Raw genomic sequence first — 26,049 nt, forward strand, 5'->3', positions numbered from 1 at the left:
GCTGAGCCTGCGCGTCCGGAGCCTGTGCTCTGCAACGGGAGAGGCCACAACAGTGAGAGGCCCGCGTACCGCAAAAAAAAAAATAATAATAAAGGAGACCGAAAAAATAGGTGGGAGTCAGATTATGAGAACTATTAAATGCTATGTTGTGTAATACAGACTTTGGCAGGCAATAAAGAAACCAAAGATTTTAAGCCACAAAGACCATAATCAAATCTGTGCATTAAAAAGAAGACAACACTAAATGCAGCATGAATGATGGACTAGAGCAGCAGGGAAGGACAACAAGTTAATTATGGCAGGTGAGAGATGAGGAGGACAAACGTGAAAGCAACAGTACGGCCAAGAGTAAACCCACTCAGGAGATGCGAGGGACCGAACTGACAGGGGTATGCAACTGAATGGAGATGAGGAGAAAAAAGCTTAAGGACAAAAGAATACCCTAAGGTTTCTGGTTTAGATCATAAAATTAAAGAGGGAGAAATATGTTTGGGGGCTAAGGTATTGAATTCAAATACTAAACCTGTTGAAATTAGGTGTCTGTGGAACACCCAGATGAAGCTGCCCAGAGGCAATTTGAAAAGACACTTTTTCCAATTTCTGGAGCTCCAGAGAAAGGCATGGGTCAGAGAAATTGGGACAGATGTGCACAGACAAAAAGGGGTGTGTATGGTGGGGGGAGTGGAAGACTAGGGAAGATTACATAGTAATTGCTCCCTATCTTTCTAAGAGGGTCATTGGATGGTCAAATGGAAACAGTGGCTCTGAATGTACTGGGTAAGCTGGGAAGGGGCACACAGACCTGAAAACACAGAATTGGCAAAATCATCCTGGGGCTGAAAGAGTAAAAAGTAGTTCAGGCTGAGAAAGAAAAATAGCCCTTCTGTTAACAGGTCTGATAGGACGACACACATAAAGCCAGCTTCCAAGTTAACAGGAAACAGCATTTCCCTCAAGGTCTTACAGCATCTGTAAAACCCTGAACGACCCCCTCTTGGAGAAACAACTGCTCTCCCACCAGCGTTGCCCTCTGACCTGCTTTGCTATGTCTTACCCCCAGAATAAAGATTGCCAGGGACACTCAATAGCTAAACTGCCCCTCGGCTCCTGACAGCACCCAATCCCAAATTAATCCCCTGCTTCTTCTAATCCGGCCTCAGACACGGCAACCAAACAAGAACTGATCCCTGCTTTCCTGGCCCCTCGGAACCGGTCAGCACCAGCCCAGGCCTCAGAAAGGAGGGCCCCCTCCCTGTTATGAGCATGTCCCCCGCCCCCTCCCCCAGCCCCATGCATGGAGTCAATAAACCTACAGCTTGTCTCTGGCTGTCTTTGGCTGACTGGACTTTCACAGAACCATTACTCGAGAAAAAGTACGATGGTTTGCCGAAATCTCTCACATACTACAACTAAGAGATGTAAACCAATATGGAGATGTCAGATGAGTTAGATGGTCCAAGTGTGCGCACTTGAAAACACTGAAGTGGGAAGACCATATATTACTAAGCCCTGTTCAATTTCACAAAAGACACACTAAAATGACTAAAACAAATTCTGAATGTCAGCCGTCCCATTGGTAAGATGATGTTCAGGCTCTGCTTTTTCATTTAGTCATTTATCCATTTCATTCCTTTAACAAATATTTATTAAACTCTGCACATGCCAGCATTGTACTTGGTACTGGAAATAAAAGATAAGCCTGCTAAGTAGACAAGTGGGAGAGAAGCAGTTTAAAGAGAGAAAAGAATCTAAACAAAACTGATGCAATTAAGAATACCAGGTATAAAGCTGCATATAATTCAGGAAAACAGGAACACAGAGTGGATGGGGGATGCAGGTAAGATGGGAGGACAGGGGCAGGAGTAGGTGGAGGTGGAGGATAGGTTCAAGGGGTGAGGGGGCACATAGAGGCAAGGCTGGAGGAGCAAACAAAGTAAAGAGGTTGCTGAAATTGCCAACAAAAGATAAAGGCCAGAACAAAGTTATTTTAAGTTTTGAGAAAAAGACTTAAAACACATCTGCTACAGATACAAATCAAGATACACACTTGTTTATAGGTTGTAGGACAAAATGGGGGACATGGAACACCTGCAGATAATGTTCCCACCAGGAGGAAATTCACACGTATAAAATCACCATCTATCTCTATAAAAACAGGTGAAAGAAGATCAAATCCTCAGATATGAGCATCATCCAGGCCCCATTTTTCAAAACTATTGATTCTTTTTTTTTTTTAACTATCCTAAGGAATACAGTAATAACATCTGACAGCCACTTACATTGAAGGTTTCACAAAGGCTTAAAACCCTGGCTTCCTATGTTCTTTACTGCTCCATGAGGGCTATTTCATTCAATTATAATGACATTTCAATCGGGAATACAGAGTTGCCTCTCCCTTTAAATGTTAAATTGACTTGTTTGGGTGCAAAAAGCAGCCAGTATGCTCTATTACATGCAGGATTAAAAAGGTAGCCCTGGCAATATTAATAGCTTAATACTTTAGTAACAACAGAAACTATTTTAGAATCTATCATTTTTTCTTAAACTATAATTTGCTTAAAAAAAATACTTCCATATTCTTTATTCATAGCCTTATCAGAAACTCCCTATGAACTGACTTTCTAAAATAAATATACATTTATCTAGTCTACATAACTTACATAAAAACAAATCATAAACAGAAAAGCCGAAAGGCTATAGCTTCAACTAAGCCTGCATGGGGTAGGTACCCAATGATTATAAAATATAAAATCATAATTAATTTCAAGATACTTCAAAATAAAGCAAAGTCCTACCTTATTTGTATTCATATTTAACTTACAAGTGACCATGAGGAAAGATGGGGTTTTGGGTAGAAGACAAACTAGTGTAAATGTCCACAGAACATTCCCATCTGTGACAGAGTTGAATAAGCTATTTCTGAAGTGCTTGAAATCTACCATCTATGGTAGATTTGGGGTTTTTGTTTCTCTTACACGCTCTTTAAAATACAAAGACTAATTGATATAAAATCTTCTGTAATGATATATAACTGAGAAAAATCAAATGAATCGAGATAAATACCGGATCATTAAAGAGTAAGCGTCCAAATAACTGTTTGGCTTCCTCCAGGCTTCCCTCCAAGTAAACAGCTCCTACATAAAAGGAAGAGGATGCCAAAAGGAAGGCTGCATTAATATTCAGAGAAAATTACATATCTCCATAAAAAAGCAAAGAGGCAAGCCAAAACCCACTCACAGAAAAATCTGACAAGATCAGAAGCAATTGTTTTAAAGGTAGCATTTTCCCTCTTTTAGCTATGCTTTGTGTTATAAGTTAGACTGAAATATGAAATTCGATTTACTAAAACATAAACCTTATTTTGTAAGAAAAAGAGGCCAACTATGAACTATCGTGAAGGATATGGGTATGAACCATTAGTGCCTAAGGGAACTATGCACAAATACTTAACTTTATGAAAATGTTATGTTTTATTTTCTATATTTATAGTTTATATTTCAGACCGTAGATGAAATCTGAGCTCATATCAATTAAGGCTTCTGCAAATAAAAATCAGGATAACCTTTACCTTTAATTAGAAATAATTATTAAAATTTTTTTGAAATAACTAAGCACTGTACACATGTTTACCATTCATAACAAGTACTATAGTAACATCTTAACTGGGTATCAAATAACTGGAGTAGGCTAGTTCTTAAAATCATATTTTTTACATCTGTCTTCAGAAAGGCTATTTTCCACATAAAATATTCAGATACTTAGTCACCAGGGCTTTTGATGACTGAATACACTTATTATTTATCAATAGTTGTAATAATAATGATAATAATAACAATAATAACGACGATGATGATGATGACAGTATTAGTAGTAGTAGGGGTTTGGGGGGGTCACTCATGCCCTAGGCCCTGTACAAAGCATTTTCACATTCTTACCTTCACCTTCAAGGGCACCTTAGTAAGAGGGTATTAGAAAAGATTTACAGGACTGGGGCCCATAGTAGGTGATTTTGGGGAGGTAGTTAAAGGAAATGGAACTTTGCTCTGGATTTGATGCAACCAGGATCAGATACTAAGATCATTACAACTCTGTGAGGTACTATCTCCATGTCATACTGGGGAAACTGAGCCTCAAAGAGATTCAATAACTTGGCAAAGACACAGAGCCAATAAATGATACAACAGGGAACTGAATCATGTGTGCCAGGCTATGGAGCCACTGTAACATTAACTGTCAAAAGTATTATGTCTACAGAGCACAGTCACTCCACGTGACAAACCCTCTGAAAATAGACATGTTTGTGCAAAACAGACATACCTGTGAAAGGACTGTGGATAATTATTAAACATTCTCTTGCTACCATCATCACCACGGAACTACAATGGGAAGCTTTTATATTCATTTTCAAAGAAAGAGGGCAAAATTGATAAGGAAGTACAAAGCCCTTTGAAAAATGTACTCAATCATTTACCTTAAAAAATCAAGGAACTGTCAATCTACTGAAACGTTTCATTGTAAAGCATACTGGCACTCACCAGCTAATTAACTCTTCATAACTTTCCTGTACAAACAGCTAATTATATTCTAGTTACAGTAAAAAAGAAACTGAGGAAGTAAAGAGCCTGAGTGAGGAAGTAAAGTGTCTGCATCAGTCTTGCTTCAAGTGAATAAACAATAGTTATAGAGACTCAAGCCCTGGGATTTTAAATATGTGGCGTCTTCAAGATGTTTAAATCAGAAAATCCTGTGAATAGGTTAAAATGTGATCAAAAACAGTATTAGGGCTTCACCAGCAACTTACTTATGTATGTGATCCTGAATCAAATCTGGCAAGTTATCCATCCCCATGTTAATTCACTGCACTTCAGTTCAGTATATACTAAGCATGTACATGACATGGTACAAGGAATTCAAGAAAAGAAAGCATGACTGCTGCTCTGGAGGAACTACAATAACTGTACTATAAGGAGGTGGGTATTATACTGGGGACCTCACATGCTTTGGGAACAAGTAATTTTGTCCCAAGTCTCCACATTGAATTTTATGTGCCCTCCAGACATTGTAGACATGCAGGAAACTAGACTATAAGTGAGAAATTACCTATTAATGCTTCAAAACAATTAGCCATGGCATGTCGAAGGTCTGATTCTCTACAAAGGTCAGGTCCATGAGCATAAAGCATAAATCGATCCAGTTCAAGTTTCTACAAAATTCAAAATGACAGAAAGTAAGAAAAAATCGACAAAATCATATTGTAACTGTAATAACTCAGCATCTCCTAGGGCTATGGTTACAATTTAATTGACCTTATGTGAAAATTTAGTCACCATTCCCTACGAGTCCTTACATATGGCTTAGCGCTGACAAACCATGACTTTTCCCCAAACAAGCTTCTATGAACTCTGATGGTTCAATTTGGTTCAGAACTGATCAGATCTGAGCTGTCCAATTCCAGGTTCAGAACAAGGACTAGCTTAAGCTGGAATAAGACTCTGTTACAAGGCCATACGCTTGGGTTCACCCAATATGTCTAGGGAGATACAAACCCAACCCTCAGTTAACCTCTAGGATTCCAGAGCTATGTGGTACTGATGGTGTTTGTACCATATGTAAGAGATTTTTTGTTTGTTTGTTTTGTTTTTTGTTTTTTTGTGTGGTACACGGGCCTCTCACTGTTGTGGCCTCTCCCATTGCAGAGCACAGGCTCCAGACACACAGGCTCAGCGGCCATGGCTCACGGGCCCAGCCGCTCCGCGGCATGTGGGATCTTCCTGGACCGGGGCACGAACCCATGTCCCCTGCATCGGCAGGTGGATTCTCAACCACTGCGCCACCAGGGAAGCCCCTAAGAGATTTTTATGTGGTAGAGTAAATGGGGACCCTCAGAAGACTTCAAATGCTTTATATCTCTAAATCTTTTTTTCATTTGACAAGGATTTGGGGAGCCATATATCTTTGCACTTATGTCCGCTTTTTGAGGTTTCCACACTCATACTTCTAAAGTCTCAGTGAGATCTAAGCAATGGGTTGGAACTATCTTAAGGGCTCTGGGAATACGGTTTATAATGAATTATATTTTCTTTTTTTATTTGGCCTCAGACAAGTTTAGAGACAAATTTACGGCCCAGTTCTAGAAATTGTGTAGGACTTAATGAATATATCTGTGTACACTAACTTTACTTCTGCCTTCAGTTTACTGTCTTACCCATATTTTCTCTTTATTTTGAGTTCAGTACCTACTTATTTCTTATCCTATTGTATTACAATGTACAAATCAAGTCCTTTTAGAACTAGACACAGTATGGTTTTTTATAAAATTCCTGAGATCGAATAAATGGAAATCATAATTCATTCCATGAAAGGAGAAAGATACAAACATTGCATAAGCATGCAATAAATTTGTCTCTATTACCATGTAATTCAATTCAATAAATACTTACTAAGCAATAACATGCCACGTAATATGGAACAAGTCGCAAGTCAATGAACAACCTAGGACAATATGAATCTCATCAGCTCTCAGATAAAAGAGACTCAGATTTTGTGTGTCTTGATATGTATGTTAAAAATATCCATATCTGTTTACATTGGAAAAAGGGACAATAAAAATGGGACATATATGCTATCAGTATTTTGTATTCCTAGGAATTCATGAGTGTATTATAAACTCAAATGAGAGTTTTGACTACCACAAATGCAACAGCAGAAACCACCTCTTTTTACAAAATTGATCCCCAAGTGCAAGAGTTTATACTAGACTATGTAAATTTCACTGTTTCACAACTTCACTGGGAAAATCCAATTGTTTGCTATCTCTGGAGCCATGCTTGAGAGTAGAGTGCAAGCCATATTTTATATTATAAACAACTATTCTGGAATGCTATGAATTTTCCAACTTCTCATAATCCCTCCTCTATATCCTTATTTTTTCATGAAGGCATTAGTGGAAATTTTAAAAAGGAGAGTGCTGCTCCACCGTGCATGTGTTAAAATGTTCCTGTCTGGAGCGCTGACCTAGAGCTTTCATTACCTTCTCAGAGTCAGCAATACTCCTCCATCAAGTCCCGCCTCCCAAATGGTTAAGAACCACGGGTCTAGACAGAAGAAGGTAAGACCACCACTGCCTACCGCTGGAGGAGATGGGTGTTGAGTGCTATGGGAATGTCAGGGTTTGGGGTGGAGGAAGATCACACAGAAATCCCTGAAGGGAGAAACTGGCCACCCCCGTCATAACTCAGGGCTTTGTACAGCACCCACTGTGTTATGTAACAGCATCCATGTTCATGCTATGGTAATTTCCCACACTTTGTAAATATCCTCCCTACAGTTGTCTGAAAAACAATTATGCAATACTATTATATCTGAAACTGAAAAGAAAACAATGGCGAGGTGGGGGGAGCGTGCTGACAATCTACTTACTACAGGTATTTCCAATGGACACTTACATGAACTATCAGGAAGCATCTTGACAATTAAATCAACTAAACATTGAAGCAGTTTTATATAGATTGTGGAATTTCATTCACTGTAAGGCTAAAACCAAGTTAGCATACCTGTTGCCTATAGTTTTTCCTGAAGGCATCACTGTCTATATTCTCAAATGCCACTGAAGCTAGGTCAAAGCCTACCAACATAGCTATGATGAGGATGTTATATATAATAAAGCAATGCACTCTGGCTAACACGAAAACCGTGGGATAAAAGTAAACACATTTTAGATGTAATTAATGCCCTGGCAAGATCAAATTAAGAAGTCAGGGACTTCCCTGGTGGTCCAGTGGTAAAGAATCCACCTTCCAATGCAGGGAACGCGAGTTCAATCCCTGGTCGGGGAACTAAGATCCCACATGCCGCAGAGCAACGAAGCCCGTGCGCCACAACTACTGAGCTCGCACGCCTCAACGAGAGAGCCCGCGTGCTGCAAACTACAGAGCCCACGTGCCCTGGAGCCCGCGCGCCACAACTAGGGAGAGAAAACCCGTGCACCACAACGAAGAGCTCGCACGCTGCAACGAAGACCCCGAGAGCCACGACTAAGACCTGATGCAGCCGGAATAAAATAAATAAATAAAATAAATATTTCTTTTAAAAAAGTCAGTCATAAAACTAGAATGGGTTTTATCTAGTCTTTTCTACCAGATTTCAACATTTATATCAAAATTAAGAAAAATAAAACTACTTAAAGCAAAAATCAAGGAAAACTCACAAAAGCTTTTCTAATGGGAATTTAACAGCCACCACTCCCCCTACTACTGAATAAACCCACAGGCCTAGAAAATGTAATGATTTATAAATGTAATTTATAAGTGGCAGCAGCAATAAAAACAACTAACTCCTACTAGTTTATTCATATGTTTATGTGATTACTATGAACAGGCATTGCACCAAGCACTTTACAAACGGAATCATTAAAACTCAAATGATAATCTCATTTAATTCTCACAAGCACCCTGTGTAGTAGATGCTAATGCCATCTCCATTCTATAGATGAGAAAGCAGAGGCTTGGCAAAGAGAATAACAATTTGTCCACGGTCCCCCTGCGGGTATTCTGATGGCCCATGCAAGTGCCCATGTCCTATCCGTTATGATTTATGATAAGACAGTGCAAGAAACTAACACAACATTGTAAAGCAACTATACACCAATAAAAATTAATTTTAAAAAAAGACACTGCACAGAGACAGGAAGATCAAATGAGATAATGTAAGAAACATGCCTACCATGAATCTAAATCAAGAAAAGGTTCTGTTAGTCACTCAGCTAAGTCAACGTGGCTAGCCGAACAGCCTAAAACCTAAATCTTAATTAATTAAGGATTTGTGATTTGGGGGGAATTCTCAAAGATCTGTAAAGTATCCCCTGTGGATACAAATGGCCTGGAGTATTCTATTCAAAGCTATAATTCTGCTTGTTAAAGTAAATTAAAAACAAATGTAATACAGAAATATTACACAAAGGGAAAATACGAAATGTTTCATTTCTTTTACTCTGTTCTCATGTTCCTTTCCCCAAATGTTTAACTCTGTACATGCACATCTGTCAAATTTTTCCTCTTCTCTTATCAAGTTACCTCACTGTGGAGTTCATTGGCTGCTGGTGAAACTCACTAAGGTAACAGAACTAATAAGGCCGAGTCCTTAAGACCCAAACAAAAAAGTCCTTCCTCATCTATAAAATATTAAACCCTTAATGCACCCTAAAGGGTTACTTATCCAAATGCAAAATTATGCATGGACTGAAGAAGAGAATGACTTCACTACAAATGCTTCAGATATTTGACGTACCTTTGCTAGCATGGCAAGGTGCTGGTTCTGAACAATGGCAGTCCGATAGGTTGCTAATCCTCCCTCTTCTAGACTAGGAAACAAATAGTACAAATGGACACTGCCAAAAAAAAAAGCATATAAGTAAATATATATCACAATATTCTGTCTGTGGTTCTGAGTCCAAAAAACAGGCCTGACACATAATATCTGGGCAATACAGACCAGCTGAAGTGAACTAAACTGTAGGGTCTTTGAAAGTTAAACAGTATGCACGGTGTAACTGAATGTGCTAAAACCCAAACAACACCATTCACTCATCTGTTCACACTGACTTCTGTAGAAAGATCTCTCTGAAATATGATAACAACAAAGACCTGAACAAACATTCATACGCCGCTGAGAGCAAACCTATCTAATACATGAAAATTGAGCCTGGAAACAGAGAGCTTTGCTTGGGTTGGGTTATGAGGGCCCCTGAAGAGGAGCCTGGGAGCTGTGAGCAGGGCAGCTGTGTGGCACGTTCTTCACAAGTACAGACAGGGACAGGGACAGGAACACGAGTGGCAAACAGAACCGGCGCTGTTGATCAGGGAAGTACGGGAATTAGGAAGAAGGCCGATGGAAGACCCGTTCCGACCATGACACTAACTGCGCCCCCCTAACTCTCACACTGGTGTCTCAGACCCACTGTTGATCGGGGCAGCTGAGCCGGTCTAGTCCTACTGTGTCCAGTGAGAACAAGCTTAGAAAACAGCCCCTTTGCCTCATTATGTCCTTCTGGGAAAAGAAATGACCTAAAGAGAATAAAAATAGCTCAAGACAGTTCCAAGAGAAACATGTGTTATCTCCCTTTAAAAGGGAAATTTTATGAGTATTGAAAAAACAAAATGTACTTTCCTACCCCTACCTCCAAATTAAGGACCCTAAAATATTTCTGCAGAGAAAACATACAGACATACAGAAACACGTACACACACACACCCCAAAATCTAGTTATTAACAGTCTTGTAAACTTTACTTCCCTTGAGTTCAGAAAGAGTGAGAAAGGGATCAAAGACAAATCCTAGAAAATGAAACGACATTTTAAAATATCATCCCTTTCGCTACAAATTGAATATCAGCTCCGAAGCCTCTAGACCAAGGCAAGCTGATCTCTTCTGGCCGTAGCAACTTGAACATAAGCTCGACAGGACAGAGACACCAGCCTTTCGTCTTGTAATCCTGCTCGTTACAGCATCAGTGAGTGCAAGTTATCAGGGCAAGAGCCACAGACATGTAGCTTTTAAGCTCTACAGAGGAGACCAAAAACATGGTGCATGGTGTTTCAAGGCCTCCTTTGGCTAATTACAAAGAAGGTATGTATTAAGTATGTTACCTGTAAAATGCAATTACTGGGGAATGGCAGAAAAGCCTACTTACCTGGTCAGAAATTCAACAACAGCATCACCCAGGAACTCCAACCGTTCGTTGTGATTAATCCTACAGAATTAAAAAGATCACTTAAAATAGCACACATCTATATTTCCTCCCTCTCTTCTCAAAGAAAAGGATACTGAGGGTTAGCTCCTTCAGTAATCAAAGCACCCTACCTTATTCCTCATAATCAAGAACACTGATGGCCATCTTAGCTGGGGGTACAGGGGCTGCCTGGTGGGAAAGGGACACATACTACGTGTCTCAGCCTTCCCACCCTGGTGCTTCCTTCCCCCTGGGAGTCAGATTTAAAGCAAGGAGACATCACCCTAACAATTGTGACTCTTTCCACACCACGATCAGGTGGATGAGAGAAAGGAGAATGCATTCTTAGAGAGAGTTAGAACACTGAAAAATCAGCTTTGGTACAATGTTCTAGCTTCCCATGGTCCAAAGTCCAAATTCTAAATTTAACTTAGCATTTAAAGTCCTTCAAAATAGGCTCAGTCTCATTGTCCACTGCTATCCTCTCCCACCTATGCACAGGGTCCTATTCCAAAACTGCCTGGTCCGCTCTGAAAAGGGCATCCCCTAAAATACTCAGCGCCTCTGTTCAGGCCAAGCTCCTTGCCGCCCTGGAGGCTTCTGCTCTCCCCTGTGCACTGAGACACACTGAAAACCTACCCATCTCTCAAGGTCTAGCAAAATGTGAGCTCCAGATGAATCCCTGCCTGAGTCCCTCATCAAAATTAATACTCTCCCCCTCAGTGCAGAGGCTGCATTTTATTTATATCTTAATTACATGATGAATGTGCATCTCACAGGCTGTTTCTCACGTTGGAGTACAAGGCTGAACCGAATGCCTAATCCTTCAGAGACCTTCTCTGTGGTAACATTTCATTGTTAATGCGCGTGAGTTAAATATAACTATACAACTGAGATTTATGTGGTTAAATAGTGACACTTTAAAAAATTATGGGCGGCATATTCACTTGAGATGATGCCATCATAAAGTTAAATATTCTGTAGTTTTGATAGGCAGACAGATTTTTATTTATTAATTTTAAGTCTTCGTGTCTTTTTGTAAAGACACGAAATCCCAAATCAGATTAAGAGAGTAACCAGCCATTTAAACTTTTGATGGCTCTGACCGTGACCTTTCCTAATGCCCCCATTTCCCTATTTCTAGTCAACAAGTAAATAACCCGGAATAAAAGTAATGTCATGAATGGCATTCTTTCCTTTAAGACTTATTTACTGAGCCCCTGCTTTGTGAAAGGCATTAGTTGGAAAAGGAAAAGAATTTGAAAAAAGAAAAAAGAGAGTAGGACAAAAGACCTTCAAAATGCTCACAGTTAAAAAAAAAAAATCAGACTATGACATAATTATAATACCTGGGAGAACCAGAACATGCACAATAAAACAAATGCCAGCAGGATCTGGGCAGGATGTCACAGGGTACACAGGGCATTCCACAGGTACAATTACTGCTGGCATTCAGGGAAGGGAGAGGGTACGCCTGGCAGCACATCAAGTCCCTCAGTCTTACTGGTGTGCAGACAGCCACAGGCAAGAGAGTGATGTGCCAGGATCACTGGGTGCTGAGACTGCCAGGTGGGGAAGTTCAGACTTATTCAGCAGGTGACGAGACGTCACAGAAAGCTTTCAAGCAGGTTACAGCTAAGATCTAGAGAGGAGGCTCCAGAAATAGCAAGATGAAGCCTGGAGAGGCAGCCTGAAGGGAGACCTGGCAGAAGGCGGCACTAATTGCACTGCAGGATGGGCAGGGGCTAGAGGAGTGGTATTCAGAGGGGCTGGGGGAAGAATTCCATCTAGCTCCCCTACCTGCCTTGCTCCTCCACCTTCAGTGCCAGACACAGATTCCCCAAACAACCTACTAGCTCATTGGCTCTCTCTTTCCTTTCTCCAGTCTGAAATTCTGAGCAAGCTTGCTTGGGAGGAGATAACAACCACTGACATTTGAAATTGGATAGTGTTCGTTTCAAAGATATACATATGCTTCCAAGGAGCAGAGACTACTGCATCCCACTTTGTAACAGCAAACTAAGAAACAAACAGGGAAGAGGGCAAGTCGTTTCAAGTGAATGCAATTATTCTGGTGCACAGTGCACAACTGCCCTATAATCTGTGAACAACCACCAGAGCTCTCCTTAACCCCCAGTCTGGTGTGTATGTTTTGTTTCTGACCTTCACTGAAGCACTTAGCAGAGTCTTCCTTATATGAAGTTACTTATGTTTACGGCACTTTTACCCCACCCCAGGCAGTCACACCTCCTGGTGAGTGGGGGCTTTATCTTACTTGCCTTTGGATCCCTGTAAAATATCTACAAACTGCCTCAAGCTCAAAAGGCACTGGATAAATGTCTGTTGGATTACATTCGTCTGAGTTTCTTCAGTATGGCTCCCAGGGCCGTACTGACACAGCTGGGGCTCCTGGACAGCAGCAGCCAAGCAGCAGCCGGCCCGGCCACCGAGGCGGGGAGGATCTTTCTGAACAGAAACGTGGGGTCGACTCTGCATCAGCCAAAAGATCAGACCTACTGCAAGAGGCTCTCAGTACAAGCAGCAGAGGCCAGGGCAGAAGTCAAAGGACAAGAGAGATCATCTGTTTATTCTCTATCAGTGGTATCATTTTCAAAATGGTAAATTCAGAAAGAACACAGTTTCTCAGCTATCATTCCCTTTGCCACAGTAAGAAAACAGAAACCATGAGGTTTAAACAATGCTACCAAAAGACATAATTTACATACCAATAACTGTGGTTGGGGGTAGATGAGACAAAGTGTGCTTTCATCGTTGAAAAGGACGTGTCTATTGCGTGTGCGGCCTTGCTAAAGGGGCTGCAGGGGACCCAGGGTTTCACTTATTAAAATACAGAACCGGTCATCGGGAGACTCCACAATATAGCAAGGTAAAATGAAACTATGGCCACACTATTCCTGAGGGTGTGATTAAGGGCTCCTCTAATTAGACAGTCCTTTTCTGATCTTACACCCTCACAGAACACAGTAGTGAGGCATGTGATCATCTTCAAACTGGAATTTTAAAGTTCTGTCCTGCCTTTCTTTTTACCTCTTGATTGAAGAGGAAAGACAGTTTGGTTTATGATAACCTCAAAAGACAGCAACGTCAAGGCAAGTCTATTTGAAAAGAAAAGTGGTATATGAAGAAAAAGGTAGAAAAGGAAGCTGCACTAGCTCAGCTGGGCACCTACCTCACTGTGGAGGCCAGTTACCAGCTGCAGCAGTGTCTCAACTCTGTCACTTCCAACCCTGCTCTACCTACCTTTCATCCATCTAAGTCTGGATCCCAAGAGGGACAAACCTGGCTATTCAACTCTTCAATGCCCCGTTTTAAAAAGCAAGCCGCCCTCAAGCAACCTCCTCTACTGGCTTTCAAAATAGAACCTGCTGTGCTTCACACACAGAGATAAGCCTCCCGAGAGCAACATCAGAGCCCCATCAGCATCTGGCATTTACTTCCATTCAGTTTTCCAGGGTGTTAATGAGTTAATATAGACTCAGCCTACTTCCTTCTCAGGTTCTTCAGGGGTTCCAGGCCACAAAGTGAGAATATTAATATATTAAGGTATCACTTAAAATCAAGAAATAAAATAAGGAAAGCTAACATATAAAACTTTCCAACCCATTACATGAGGCCAGTATTATCCTAATAGTGAAACCAGACTAAAATGTCACAGGAAAGGAAAACTACAGACCAAAAATCCTCAACAGCATACTAGCAAACTAAATTCTAACTAAACATAGCATATAAAAAGGATTATATACCATGATCAAGTGTCATGTATCCCAGGAAGGCAAGGTTGGTTTAACACCCCAAAATCAATTAATGTAATACACCATGTGGATAAAATAAATGAAAAAAAACACATGATCATCTTAATAGATGCAGAAAAAGCATCTGACAAAGTTCAACACACTCTCATGACAAAAACATTCAGCAAATTAGGAATAAAAGGGAACTTCCTCAATCTGATAAAAGGCACCTATGAAAAACCCAGAGATAACATCATACACAATGGTAAAAGAATGTTTTCCATTTAAGATTAGGAAGAGGGTAAGGATCCTCTCTCACCACTTCTATTTGATATTGTACTGGAGACTTCAGCTAGGGCAACTAGGTTAAGAAAATGAAATAAAAGGCACCCAGACTGGAAAGGAAATAGTAAAAATACCTCTGTTTATAAGTGAAATGATCATCTGTCTAGAAAGTCTTAAGGAATTCACTAAAAAACTACTGGAGCTAACAAATGAGCTCATCAAGGTTGCAAGATACAAGATCAATAATCAAAAATCAATTATATTTCTATATGCTTGCAATGAAAAATCCAAAAATAAAGATTAAGAAAATAATTTCATTTATAATAGCATCAAAAAGAATAAAATACTTATGAATAAATTTAACAAAAGATATACAAAATGTATACTCTGAAAACTAAAAAGCATTACTAAGAAATTAAAGACAACAAAGAAAAAATAAAGATATCTAATGTTCAGGGAACAGAAGACAATATTAAGCAGAAGACTTAATATTAAGATGGTAAGCATTCACAAATTGATCCACAGACTCAACACAATCCCTATCAAAATCCTAGCTGGCTTCTTTGCAAAAGTTCTTAAGGTAATTAAAAAATTCATGTGGAAATGTAACAGGTCTAGAATAGCCAAAACAGTCTTGAAAAAAAAGAAGAAAGTTGGAGAAGAGATCTTGCATTTCTAGATTTCAAAACTTATTACAAAGCTATAGTAATCAAGACAGTGTGGTACTGGCTTAAGGACAGACATAAAGATCAATGGAATGAACTAAGAATCCAAAAATAAACCCTCAAATATACTGTCAAGGGTAATTTCAACCCAGATGATTTAGTGGGGAAAGATCAGTCTTTTCAAGAAATGGTGCTGGGACAACTGCATATCCACAAGCAAAAGAATGCAGCTGGACCTCTATGTCATACCATATATAAGAATTAACTCAGAACAGAACAGATCTAAATGTCAGAGGAAAAAACCCATAAAGCTCTTAGAAGAAACAGATGTAAGTCTTCATGACTTTAGATTAGGCAATGGTTTCTTAGACATGACACTAAAAGCAGAAGCAACAAAAGCAACAAAATTTATCTATTATGTGAAATTCACCAAAACTTTTGTGCTTCACTAAGAGAGTGAAAAGATGATCCATAGAACGAGAAAAGATTTTTACAAATCACATACCTGATAAGGGACTTGTATCTAGAATACATAAAAAAATGATTGTAACTCAACAACAGAAAGTAACCTGATTAAAAATGGGAAAAGGATCTGAATAGATATTTCTCCAGAGAAGATACATGAATGGCCCATAAGCACATGAAAAGATGCTCAACATCAGCAGCCATCAGGGAAATATGACAAAACCACAATGAGATAATATTTCATATCCACTAGGAAGCCCAGGTTCAAAAAGGACAGATAATAACAAGTGTTGGGAAAGATATGAAGAAATCAGAACCTTCATATATATTGCTGCTGGGAAAATAAAATGGTGCAGCCACTTTGGAAACAGTCTGGCAGTTCCTTAAAGGAAAGGTGAAACAGAGTTACCATATCATCCAGAAATTCCACTCCTAGGTATATACCCAAGAAAAATCAAAACATATGTCCATACAAAAACCTGTATACAAATATTCATAGCAACAGCATTCATAATAACCAAAAAGTAAAAACAACAAATGACCATCAGTTGGTGACTAGATAAATAAAACATGGTATACCTATACCATGGAATATTATTTGGCAATAAAAAGAAACACTGACATATATTGTAACATGGATAAATCTTTTTTTTAATTAATTAATTTATTTTTTAAATATTTTAAACATAATGTAAAGTAAAATAAACCATTCACAAAGGACCACAAATTGTATGACACCATTTATACAAAATGTTCAGAATAGGTAAATCCATAAATATTGAACATGGATTAAAAGAAGACTGGTGGATATCCAGGGAATGGGCAGGCTGAGGGAAATGGGGAGTATGGGGTTTCTTTTGGGGGTGATGAAAATGCTCTAAAATTAGACAGTGATCATGGTTGCACCATTTTGTGAATAAACCAAAAACCACTGAACTGTACACTTTAAATGGGGGAATTGTATGGTATGTGAATTATATCTCAACAAAGCTATTATTAAAAAATCTACTTTACCTTGAGGGAGTTGGGTCATCTTGGCCAAGGCGTGACATAATATTTATTAAGGTGTTAATTCCTATGAAAAAAAAAATCACAACTAAATACTGTTAGAAGAATTCCAGGACCATCATATGACATGTAGAAAGAAAATTATCTATCTCACCCCAATTTGACTAGCATGTCTACAAGTTTGATCAACTTAGTTACTTAAAACACTTGATAGGAGAAAGAAAATTTTCTCACAAATTCATCTACTCTTATCATAATGCTCTGATCAAAGTGAATGTTATTACATATGGGTCAGGAAACACTAAAGAAAGAGAGAAATGAAACAGTCACCAGGGAACCATTCCTGTTGGGGATTTAATTTACAACAGGAGACACAGAACAAAACAGGAGAGTGGAATCCAAACATACCTTTTTTCCGCATGTGCATGTGATGAACTTTTCTATCTCCATATTTGGGTTGCCGAATTCCACAGTTAGACAAAGAATTCCTGGCATGATCAGGATTCATTCCAAAATTTAAGTGATGACTCGGGTGGGTCATGGCCAGCTAAAATTTCAATGAAATAAGTTCAGTCTTAAAAACTCAGCATAAAAACAAAAACAAATTCAGCAGAGAAGCACCATCTTTATATCACCTCAAATGAAACAGGAAAGAGATCTGTTTATCTAGTCAAATTTTAAGCCCTGATCTTTCCATCTTATTTCCTCCAGTGTCAAATTTCCAAAGCTTTGGTGCAAGCTCTTCTAAACAAACCTAAAAAACCACATCTTTCAGAGAAGAATTAGAATACGCAGCACCTGGAAAGAAGAGCCATAAAGGAGGAAAAGCTGAAAGAAGCGGTCAGGTTTGACGGGCAAATTTTAGCTTTAGTCTATTTCTTTAGGGACAGCATCAAAAAGAAAAAAAAGGAAAAAAAAAGTGAGAAAAAGGGTTTGAAAGTGGCAATAAGAGTAGAGTAATGGAGAGAGCTTTGTTTCTAAACATCCTCATCATCTCCCAGAATAGAGAATCTCAGTGCTCCATTTGTAACCTGCAAGATGAATTACTCCTATCTTGTTATTATATAAATGTACAGGAGAGTAATTCTTACCTGTAACAGACAACGATCTTGGAAAGTATATCCTATCAACTTGTCCAGATGCATTAGGCACTGGTGGTAGCGAATATGATGGGTCAAAACAGGCAGCATCATTGCATGCTAGGAAAAAGCATATTTCAATATGTTTAACTCTATAAAAACTTATTAAAAACACTTCATTTATTTTACAACAAACAAGAGCCATTTTTACATCCTAAATTCCATCTCACAAAGTCTTGAAACAGTTTACTGGCTGCATGGCATCCTGGCATATCCTCTGCGCGGGGTGGTGGACTACGGCTGTTAAAGATACGGTCTCTAGAACCAGAATGCCTGGGTCCAAATCCTGCTCTGTCACTCATTCATCATGGGACTCAGGGCAAATTATCTAACCTCTCTGTTTCTGTTTCCTCACCTGTAAAATGAAGACAATCAGTGTAGCTACTTTCAAGGACAGTTAAAAGGATTAAATGAGCAAATACAAAAAGCTGCTTAGAACAAGGCCTACTGGCCCTCATTGAAGTAGGAATAGCCATGGTTCACCAGTACCCAGCAGGGTAACCTTAAGGAAGTCATAAGAATTTCTGTGCCTCCTTGTCTAACTTTAATTCTAAGGGAATGGATTAGGACTCACAAATTCTGAAACTTTGTCAGTGTCACGACACTTCTGAGAATCTAAGGAAAATGAATCTTTCCCCAGAAAAGTGCCTATGTGCACAAACGTGCAAAAATTGTATGGAATTTTAATGAGTTCACAGATCTCTAAAGCCCATCACTATCCTCTGGGTAAGAACTTCTCAGTCAGATGATCTCAAAAGGCCATTCTAGGTTTAACACTCAATCTAACATTATAAGGACAACTTTTATAAAACCACCGATACAGTTAAATCACCTGAGGATATAGAACTTTTATTTCACTTTTCATTTGGCTATAGATTCCTTATTGGGAGATCTCATGGAAAGCATATCTTTTTCTTTCTTTCTTTTTAAAATAATGTTTCCCTAGAACTCAAGAGAATGAAGGAGTCATTCTTATTCATCAGAACCTGGAGGATGGGCACAGCCCATCCCAGAATGACTGACATGTGCTTTATATCATTTTAGTCTTTGAAGTATTTTAAGCTGGCATTATTTAAAAATACGTGATAATGGATTTGCTTGAAACTACAGAAATCAGTTTCCTGTATTAACGTACAAAGAAAGATTAGTTCTCCCAAAAAGGATCTCTAATCAACAGAAAGTCTTTCTTTCCAATTCAATTCAATAAATACATATTAACCACCTCCACGTGTAAGGCTTATATTAGTTGTGGAAGAGAAAAAAGATGAAGACACTCTTTTTGCTCCCAAGGGCTTCTCAGAGATATGCCATTCTGATTCAAATTATTGGCATTTTGTCCACTTCATTTTGATAAGTGCTGTATTAAAAAACACAATAATAAACAAAGTGTGCAGCCAAAGTATAACATAGTTTTCCAGGCATTTCAACTGCAGGGGACCCAAGGGTGTAGATGCTAAGCACACAAGGAGGATGGGTCATGAAGACTATGCAGTGTAACTATCTTTCTGAAGTATGAATTCAAACTGGTGTTTTAATACCTCCGGGAAGAGATAAATCATTACCTGTTAAGAAAACAACACTACCTTTAGAGTACTCTGATTATTAGAAAATTATCATTAGTCCAAATCTGTCTCTTTGGAGGTTTACCCCTTTGAACTTAGATCTACCCCTGGAAAAGAACAAAACCTTTACTTATGTGAAACAGCTGTGAGTCCCTTCGCCACTTCCTCTAAACTTGCTCCAAATAGAGCCAGTTTCTCTTTCCAGGTATCTTTCTTGTCACCACCATGGAAACGTATATATGACCCATGTCCATCTTGTATCCCTGACAAGTCTCAAGGTTATCTACGAGGCTCTAGCTCAGTGTTTTAAATTATCAATTTTTGAAATGTTAAAATACACTTAATCACTAAGCATCTCCTCCCCACTCCATTCATGCCTAGAAACTGCTTTCATTTTTAAAAGCTCCTTTGGAAGACTGTAAGAAAATGGCAGTGCACAGTTTTTAACTCTATTCAAATTCTCCACTAAAAATCAGCAACCAGGATAGCAAAATAGAATTGTGAACAATAAATACATAAAAACTAGATGACAGGTATCCCCATGAATGCCAAAATAAGTGTGGGTGAGGACAAAGACCTGTGTGTGGTCTCAGCATCTGAGAGGGAAAAAACACAGGGAGAGCAGCAGGGCTTCTGATGACCCCAAGAATGGAAGAGCCCCCAAATTAACATATATTCACTGGAATTGTGGCCCAAACTGGAGAGGGCTCTGCAGAATCCAATTCACTGGATGAGTGAGTATAAGAGGACAGTCTAACACTGTGGCAGAAGCCTAGGCCCTAAAAATGCTCAAAATTAAAAACTCAAGTTCCCTTCCAGGGTAAAGCCCCATGGTGTAAAGAAAGTGCTACGACTAAAAGCCACATTTAGCAGGAGAGAAACAATAAAGGGCAAAAGAAAGAGAATGTCCAGATAAAAGTAGAGGAACAAAACAGACGCAGCAGATCTCAGATATGATGAGCACCCACCCCCCATTTTTTTAATCACTTTGCAAAAACAACAGAAGGAGAGGCTCTAGAACCATGAGAACTATTCTGGCTTACATTTCAAAAGTACAGGAAAATAGGGACTTCCCTCGTGGTCCAGTGGTAAAGAATCCACCTTCCAACGCAGGGGATGCAGGTTTGATTCCTGGTCAGGGAACTAAGATCCCACATGTCACGGGGCAACTAAGCGCGCACGCCACAACTACTGAGCCCGCATGCTTCAACTAGAGAGCCTGCGTGCCACAAACTTCAGAGCCCATGCCACAACTAGAGAGAAAAGCTGCACACTGCAAATAGAGAGAAGCCCTTGCACCACAAATAGAGAGAAGCCCATGTGCCACAACAAAGAGCCCACACGCTGCAATGAAGATCCCTCATGCCGCAACGAAGACCCAACGCAGCCAAAAAAATTTTTTTAATAAAAATAAATAAATAAATATTTTTTTTAAAAGAGCACAGGAAAATATTTCACTTATTTAACATGATTTAACTTAAAGAGCAATGGAAAAGAATCATGATTAAATCACACTCAAGGATTTTATAAGAAAATAGACGAAAGGAATAGAACAAGATACCTCTGATAATAAAATGCCAGAAAAACATGCCAATAAAACCAATGAAAGCTGTAACCTATTATTTCAAAACAAACTAAATTAAGAAAACAATAACATTTATAAGGAAAACTATTAATAAATACTGTATTAATTCAGAAATGAGATGACTGGAGGAAAGGAAGATTTGAAAAGAAGTGACAAGACTCAGGAAAAAGACATAGAAGGAAATAATGATTTCAAGAATATAGACTAAACAGAAGGAACACAACAGCATATTAACCAATGAATAGTGCCTTTGAGAAATAAAAGATGGAAAAAAGAAAAACTTTTAGAAAAAATAAAAAATCAGAAAAAATGAAGGATTTAAGAGAAAATGATAGATATGGAAAATAAGCAAAGAAGATACGAGATGCATATAATAGGAGTCCTTATAAAAAAAAAAGAAATCAAAACAATAGAATAATGAAATCAGTAATTCAAGAAAACTTTCCTGAGATGAAAGACAATGTGAAAGTATATACTGAAAGGGCACACAGCATATCTGAAAAAAATTAAACAAAAAGAGCTGAGACATATTCTAGTAAAACTACTGTTAGTTTTTAAAGAAAAAAAAAAAATCTTTGGACACTGAGACAAAAGGACCTAAGCTGTTCAAACCCATGTTGTTCAAGGGCCAGCTGTAGCAGGTAGTAGTTATTTTCATTAACAGACAATGGGATACACACATATAGAAAGAGAGGGAGAGGAGGGAGAAGTTTAATTATACAGTAAAGGTAAACATTAGAAAAAATTAAACAAAAAGAGCTGAGACATATTCTAGTAAAACTACTGTTAGTTTTTAAAGAAAAAAAAAAATCTTTGGACACTGAGACAAAAGGACCTAAGCTGTTCAAACCCATGTTGTTCAAGGGCCAGCTGTAGCAGGTAGTAGTTATTTTCATTAACAGACAATGGGATACACACATATAGAAAGAGAGGGAGAGGAGGGAGAAGTTTAATTATACAGTAAAGGTAAACATTAGAATAAAAATATAATCTTTCCTAAATACAAAAAGAGATATGGAAAGAAAAAAAAAAGGCAAATAAAATAGACCTCGTAAGTGACCACAAAACTTCAAAACAGTTTGACAGAGGGGAAGCCACATGTATCAAGACAGTGTGTGTGTGTGTATGTGTGTGTGTGTGTGTGTGTGTGTGTGTGTGTGTGTGTGTGTGTCTATTTGCTTATATTAAAATGGGAAAAATTAAATCATTTCTGAAAGATGGTTACCTTTGGGGTGGGAGGGAAAGTGGCAAGAACAAGATGGAAGCAACAGAGATAAAAATTATATTTTTAAAAAACATAATTGCATTTCTAAATCTGAGTTTGGAATCATGGTAAATATTCTACATAATTATAAGACAATATGTAATTTTTTAAAGGAAACTTTAAAATCAAAAATAAAATAAAACAAATGAATCTGTGTATCCAGTTTGTGGTATAAGCACAAATGACCTTAAATTAAAACATGGTAATCTGAGTGTGCATGCCTGGTGGGATATAGCTATAATCACAGACAAAAAGACCCCAAACAAACAAACAACTACTTCCCATAATCATATTGTTGGTGGTGCCATTAATATTGTTATTCTAAGACTACTGTTTGTGTATGTATTATGGAATAAATTGAATGAGCAATTTTTTTGGTTTTGTCCTATATGGGATCTGTACTTCAGCATAATCAAATAGCTGGTGAGGGGAATATTCTTTATAAAAGTATTCTGATAAATGCAGAAGGAAAGATAGAATATCACTTTGGCAACTCCTAATGAATTACTGGTCCTAGGTAATGATCCATCAATAACTAATAACATCACACACAAAAAAGAGAGACCAGGGACTTCTCTAGTGGTCCAGTGGTTAAGACTCCATACTCCCAATGAAGGGAGCCCGAGTTTGATCCCTGGTCAGGGAACTAGATCCCGCATGCCTCAACTAAGAGCCCACGTGCCGCAACTAAAGATCCTGCGTGTCGCAACAAAGATCCCACATGCCACAACTAAGACCCAGCGCAGCCAAATAAATAAATATATTTTTTAAATTTATTTTTTAAAAAAAGAGAGACCACACTACTCCCTATGAAAAAGTCCTTCAAAAAAAAGAAAAAAAGAACTTTAAACTCATCACTGCTGTCCAACAGAAGTTTCTATGACGATGGAAATATTCTGTATCTGTGCTGTTACAATAGACACTAGCCAGAGGTATCCATTAAGTGCTTGCAATGTGGTGAGGGCAATTAAGAACTGAATTTTTCATTTAATTTCATTTTAATTAATTTAAATTCAAATAGCCATGTGTGGCCAGTGGTACTGTATTAGATGGCACAGTATTAGATTTAACTACCAATCTGTAGGAAATACAAGGGACAGAAACACGTGTTAAATGACCCCATAAAGTTGCAATCAAGAAAACCCTGATCAGAGCTTAGGAACGCTACAGAATACCTGATCCAGTTTCTTCCACAATAAAAATTTGCAAGGAAAGCAAAGGGAGAAATGGAATGAGAACCCACGGTTTAAAGAGACTTAAAAAAACATCAACTAATCGCAAAGTATGGATCTTGTTTGTACTCCATTTCAAACAGGCAAACAAATTTAACAGGCAATCGGGAAAATGTGAACACTGACTAGCATTTGATATTATAGAAATGTTGATACTGTTGAAACTGACTGATGAGTCCATGGAGTTCATTATACTTTCCTCTCTAATCTTGTATATTGATATTATAATATTGTAATATTGATATTTTTTAAAATAAAAGTATAATAATAGTTCTCTATCAGGCCAGTTAGCTTTTAATCAAAATCTTCTTCCCTTTCTTCACAAGAAGCATTACTTCTCCAGTAAAAAAAGAAAGAAAAAAAAAAAATCAAGTCTCTCACATGGTTTAAAGATTTTGTTAACAGTAACTGTGAAGCCATATGCCTCTCAGAGGTTCTTCCTTTTTTCCCCCAAATTTTAACTTAGAAAATACTTCTTTCAATGTGTTGTCCAAAATCTCTTAATCCCTAGAGCTGTTTCTTTTCACTGTTCAGTCATCACCTGCTAAATCACTGAGCAGGAACATCAGTTAGTTTGATAACACATGGCAGGCTTCCATCCCATTCTAGACAGTCACTATAGGAAGACAGCCAGCTATTAATCAGTCCAAATACAACTCTCTGTCCACTCAATACAAACACCAGCCATGACGTGTAGTTCGTCAGGCACCATGCCTCCTCATAAAAATAAGGAGCTGTAGTGTCCTCCAGTTTTGCATGAGCCTCATACTGGTTATATGACTGTCCTGATGCAGATTCTTTGCTCCTTTTTTTGACATCTCTGTGTGTCACATTTATTCATCCTTCATTCCTGTGATTCAGTTTACTGATTTCCATGGACAACCTCCTTAGCATAGCATGGGGCACAGGTACCTACTCCTCTAAGACATCAATTCAACTTCAGTGTGCAAAACCCCATTCTTAAAGCACAGATACTGTTAGCCACATGATACCTTTTTTCCTCTTCTGAGTCATAATGCTGAATTTCTCGGCCTCATTTTGGTTTTGATTTCTGCTTTTTCTTCCATACTACCCGGAATTCACTCTAACAAGCAGTAACACTGAGAAAATCTTTCAACAGTTTCTCTCTAAACATGGTTCAAGTCTGCATTTAGTTCACATGTAATTACAGGTTACTGGACCACCCGTAGGTTTCCATTCCTCCTAACACTGGTTGGGGCATCAGGTAGAATTTTCTTATCTCCTAACAACTGGTTGGGAAATTACGCTTCTAGGGTGAGATGCTGGTCCTTAGGTTGCTCTGCCTTAGATTCATCGTAATAGTTTTACTGCCAGTGGCAGCCAGACAGCATCACAAGGCTTTCGCTAGCAACCCACTAGCAATTATTAATAACAAAAAGTAGGTTCTACACCGATGAACTACCAAATAGAGGAAACCTCTCCCTGCCCCCACCCAACAATTTTAGAGCTGCGCTCAGCCTTTTTCTCTTAAAATTAAGTATGAGTCCATTTTTTCACAGGCTTCAGGGTTATTCAGAGTATTCAGTGTATAATTTAATTTAACTGCTATTTCTCAATCAATTTCGTATTCTTCATTACCAAAAATACTAAATGCATTTATTTTGAATGTTTTAAACTACATTATTACATGCTACCTGCCATCTTATTTAAGGAACACACACACAAAAGAAAACATTTATTCTGGGATAAGAAATTAAATATAGTTAAGAGCCAATGTTACTTGTAAAAAAATAGGAGGAGAGGAGAATGGAAGCATGGCTTTGAAACAGATGCCAGTTTTCTGTGGAAGAGCAGGAGTCCTCCAGATGGAGGAACCATTATTGGATCAAGAAGTATTCACCTTTGCCAGTTTTAATCAGGTCCATTTTCTCCAACCAGTTAGGTTGTTTGCCTAACAACCTCAGAACAGAATGTAAAATATAATATACACAGAGAGAGAGAAGATAACCTAGTCCTCAAGCTGCTTCCAATCCAGCTGAGGAGCTATTTGTGTCACAGCTGAAGGACATAAAACGGCAGGGGAACATATCATTCGGCACCCCTATTTGTTTTACCAAAACAAAGGGTATAAAGAGCTCAATGCTTTAAAAAAAAACTGTGTTCAGTGGAACAAAACTGCCTTAAGGACTGCTCCACAGGGTGGGAGAGAGATCTCGTACAATAGGATGGATACTCCCTTCATACCCACCACTCACCAATCAGTTGTTTTTTCAATCTTTTTACAAACTAGGGCGCCACAGGGTTCTGTTTAAAAAAACAAAAACAAAACAAAACAAAACAAAAAAACACTTCAGGGCTTCCCTGGTGGCGCAGTGGTTGAGAGTCCGCCTGCCGATGCAGGGGACA

At 38.5% G+C, this 26,049-nt stretch overlaps 1 protein-coding gene across 6 annotated transcripts in view; it reads right to left on the reverse strand.

Annotated features, from left to right (window-relative positions):
* Positions 1 to 26,049, reverse strand: part of DROSHA (drosha ribonuclease III) — a 126,506-nt gene that overhangs the window by 32,580 nt on the left and 67,877 nt on the right. For 5 of the 6 annotated variants that reach the window (XM_024119426.3, XM_024119417.3, XM_024119404.3 and 2 more), the window contains 7 exons: positions 17,992 to 18,099; positions 17,309 to 17,447; positions 16,907 to 16,967; positions 10,687 to 10,746; positions 9,286 to 9,385; positions 5,101 to 5,203; positions 3,064 to 3,134 (listed from right to left, as the gene is read on the reverse strand). In XM_024119426.3, the coding sequence (XP_023975194.1) occupies positions 3,064 to 3,134; positions 5,101 to 5,203; positions 9,286 to 9,385; positions 10,687 to 10,746; positions 16,907 to 16,967; positions 17,309 to 17,447; positions 17,992 to 18,099 (642 nt within the window). The remainder of the gene's footprint in view (positions 1 to 3,063; positions 3,135 to 5,100; positions 5,204 to 9,285; positions 9,386 to 10,686; positions 10,747 to 16,906; positions 16,968 to 17,308; positions 17,448 to 17,991; positions 18,100 to 26,049) is intronic. The other variant, XM_024119424.3, reaches the window with a different exon arrangement.

This window comes from Physeter macrocephalus, chromosome 8, assembly GCF_002837175.3.
Source record: "Physeter macrocephalus isolate SW-GA chromosome 8, ASM283717v5, whole genome shotgun sequence".
NCBI lineage: Eukaryota > Metazoa > Chordata > Mammalia > Artiodactyla > Physeteridae > Physeter > Physeter macrocephalus.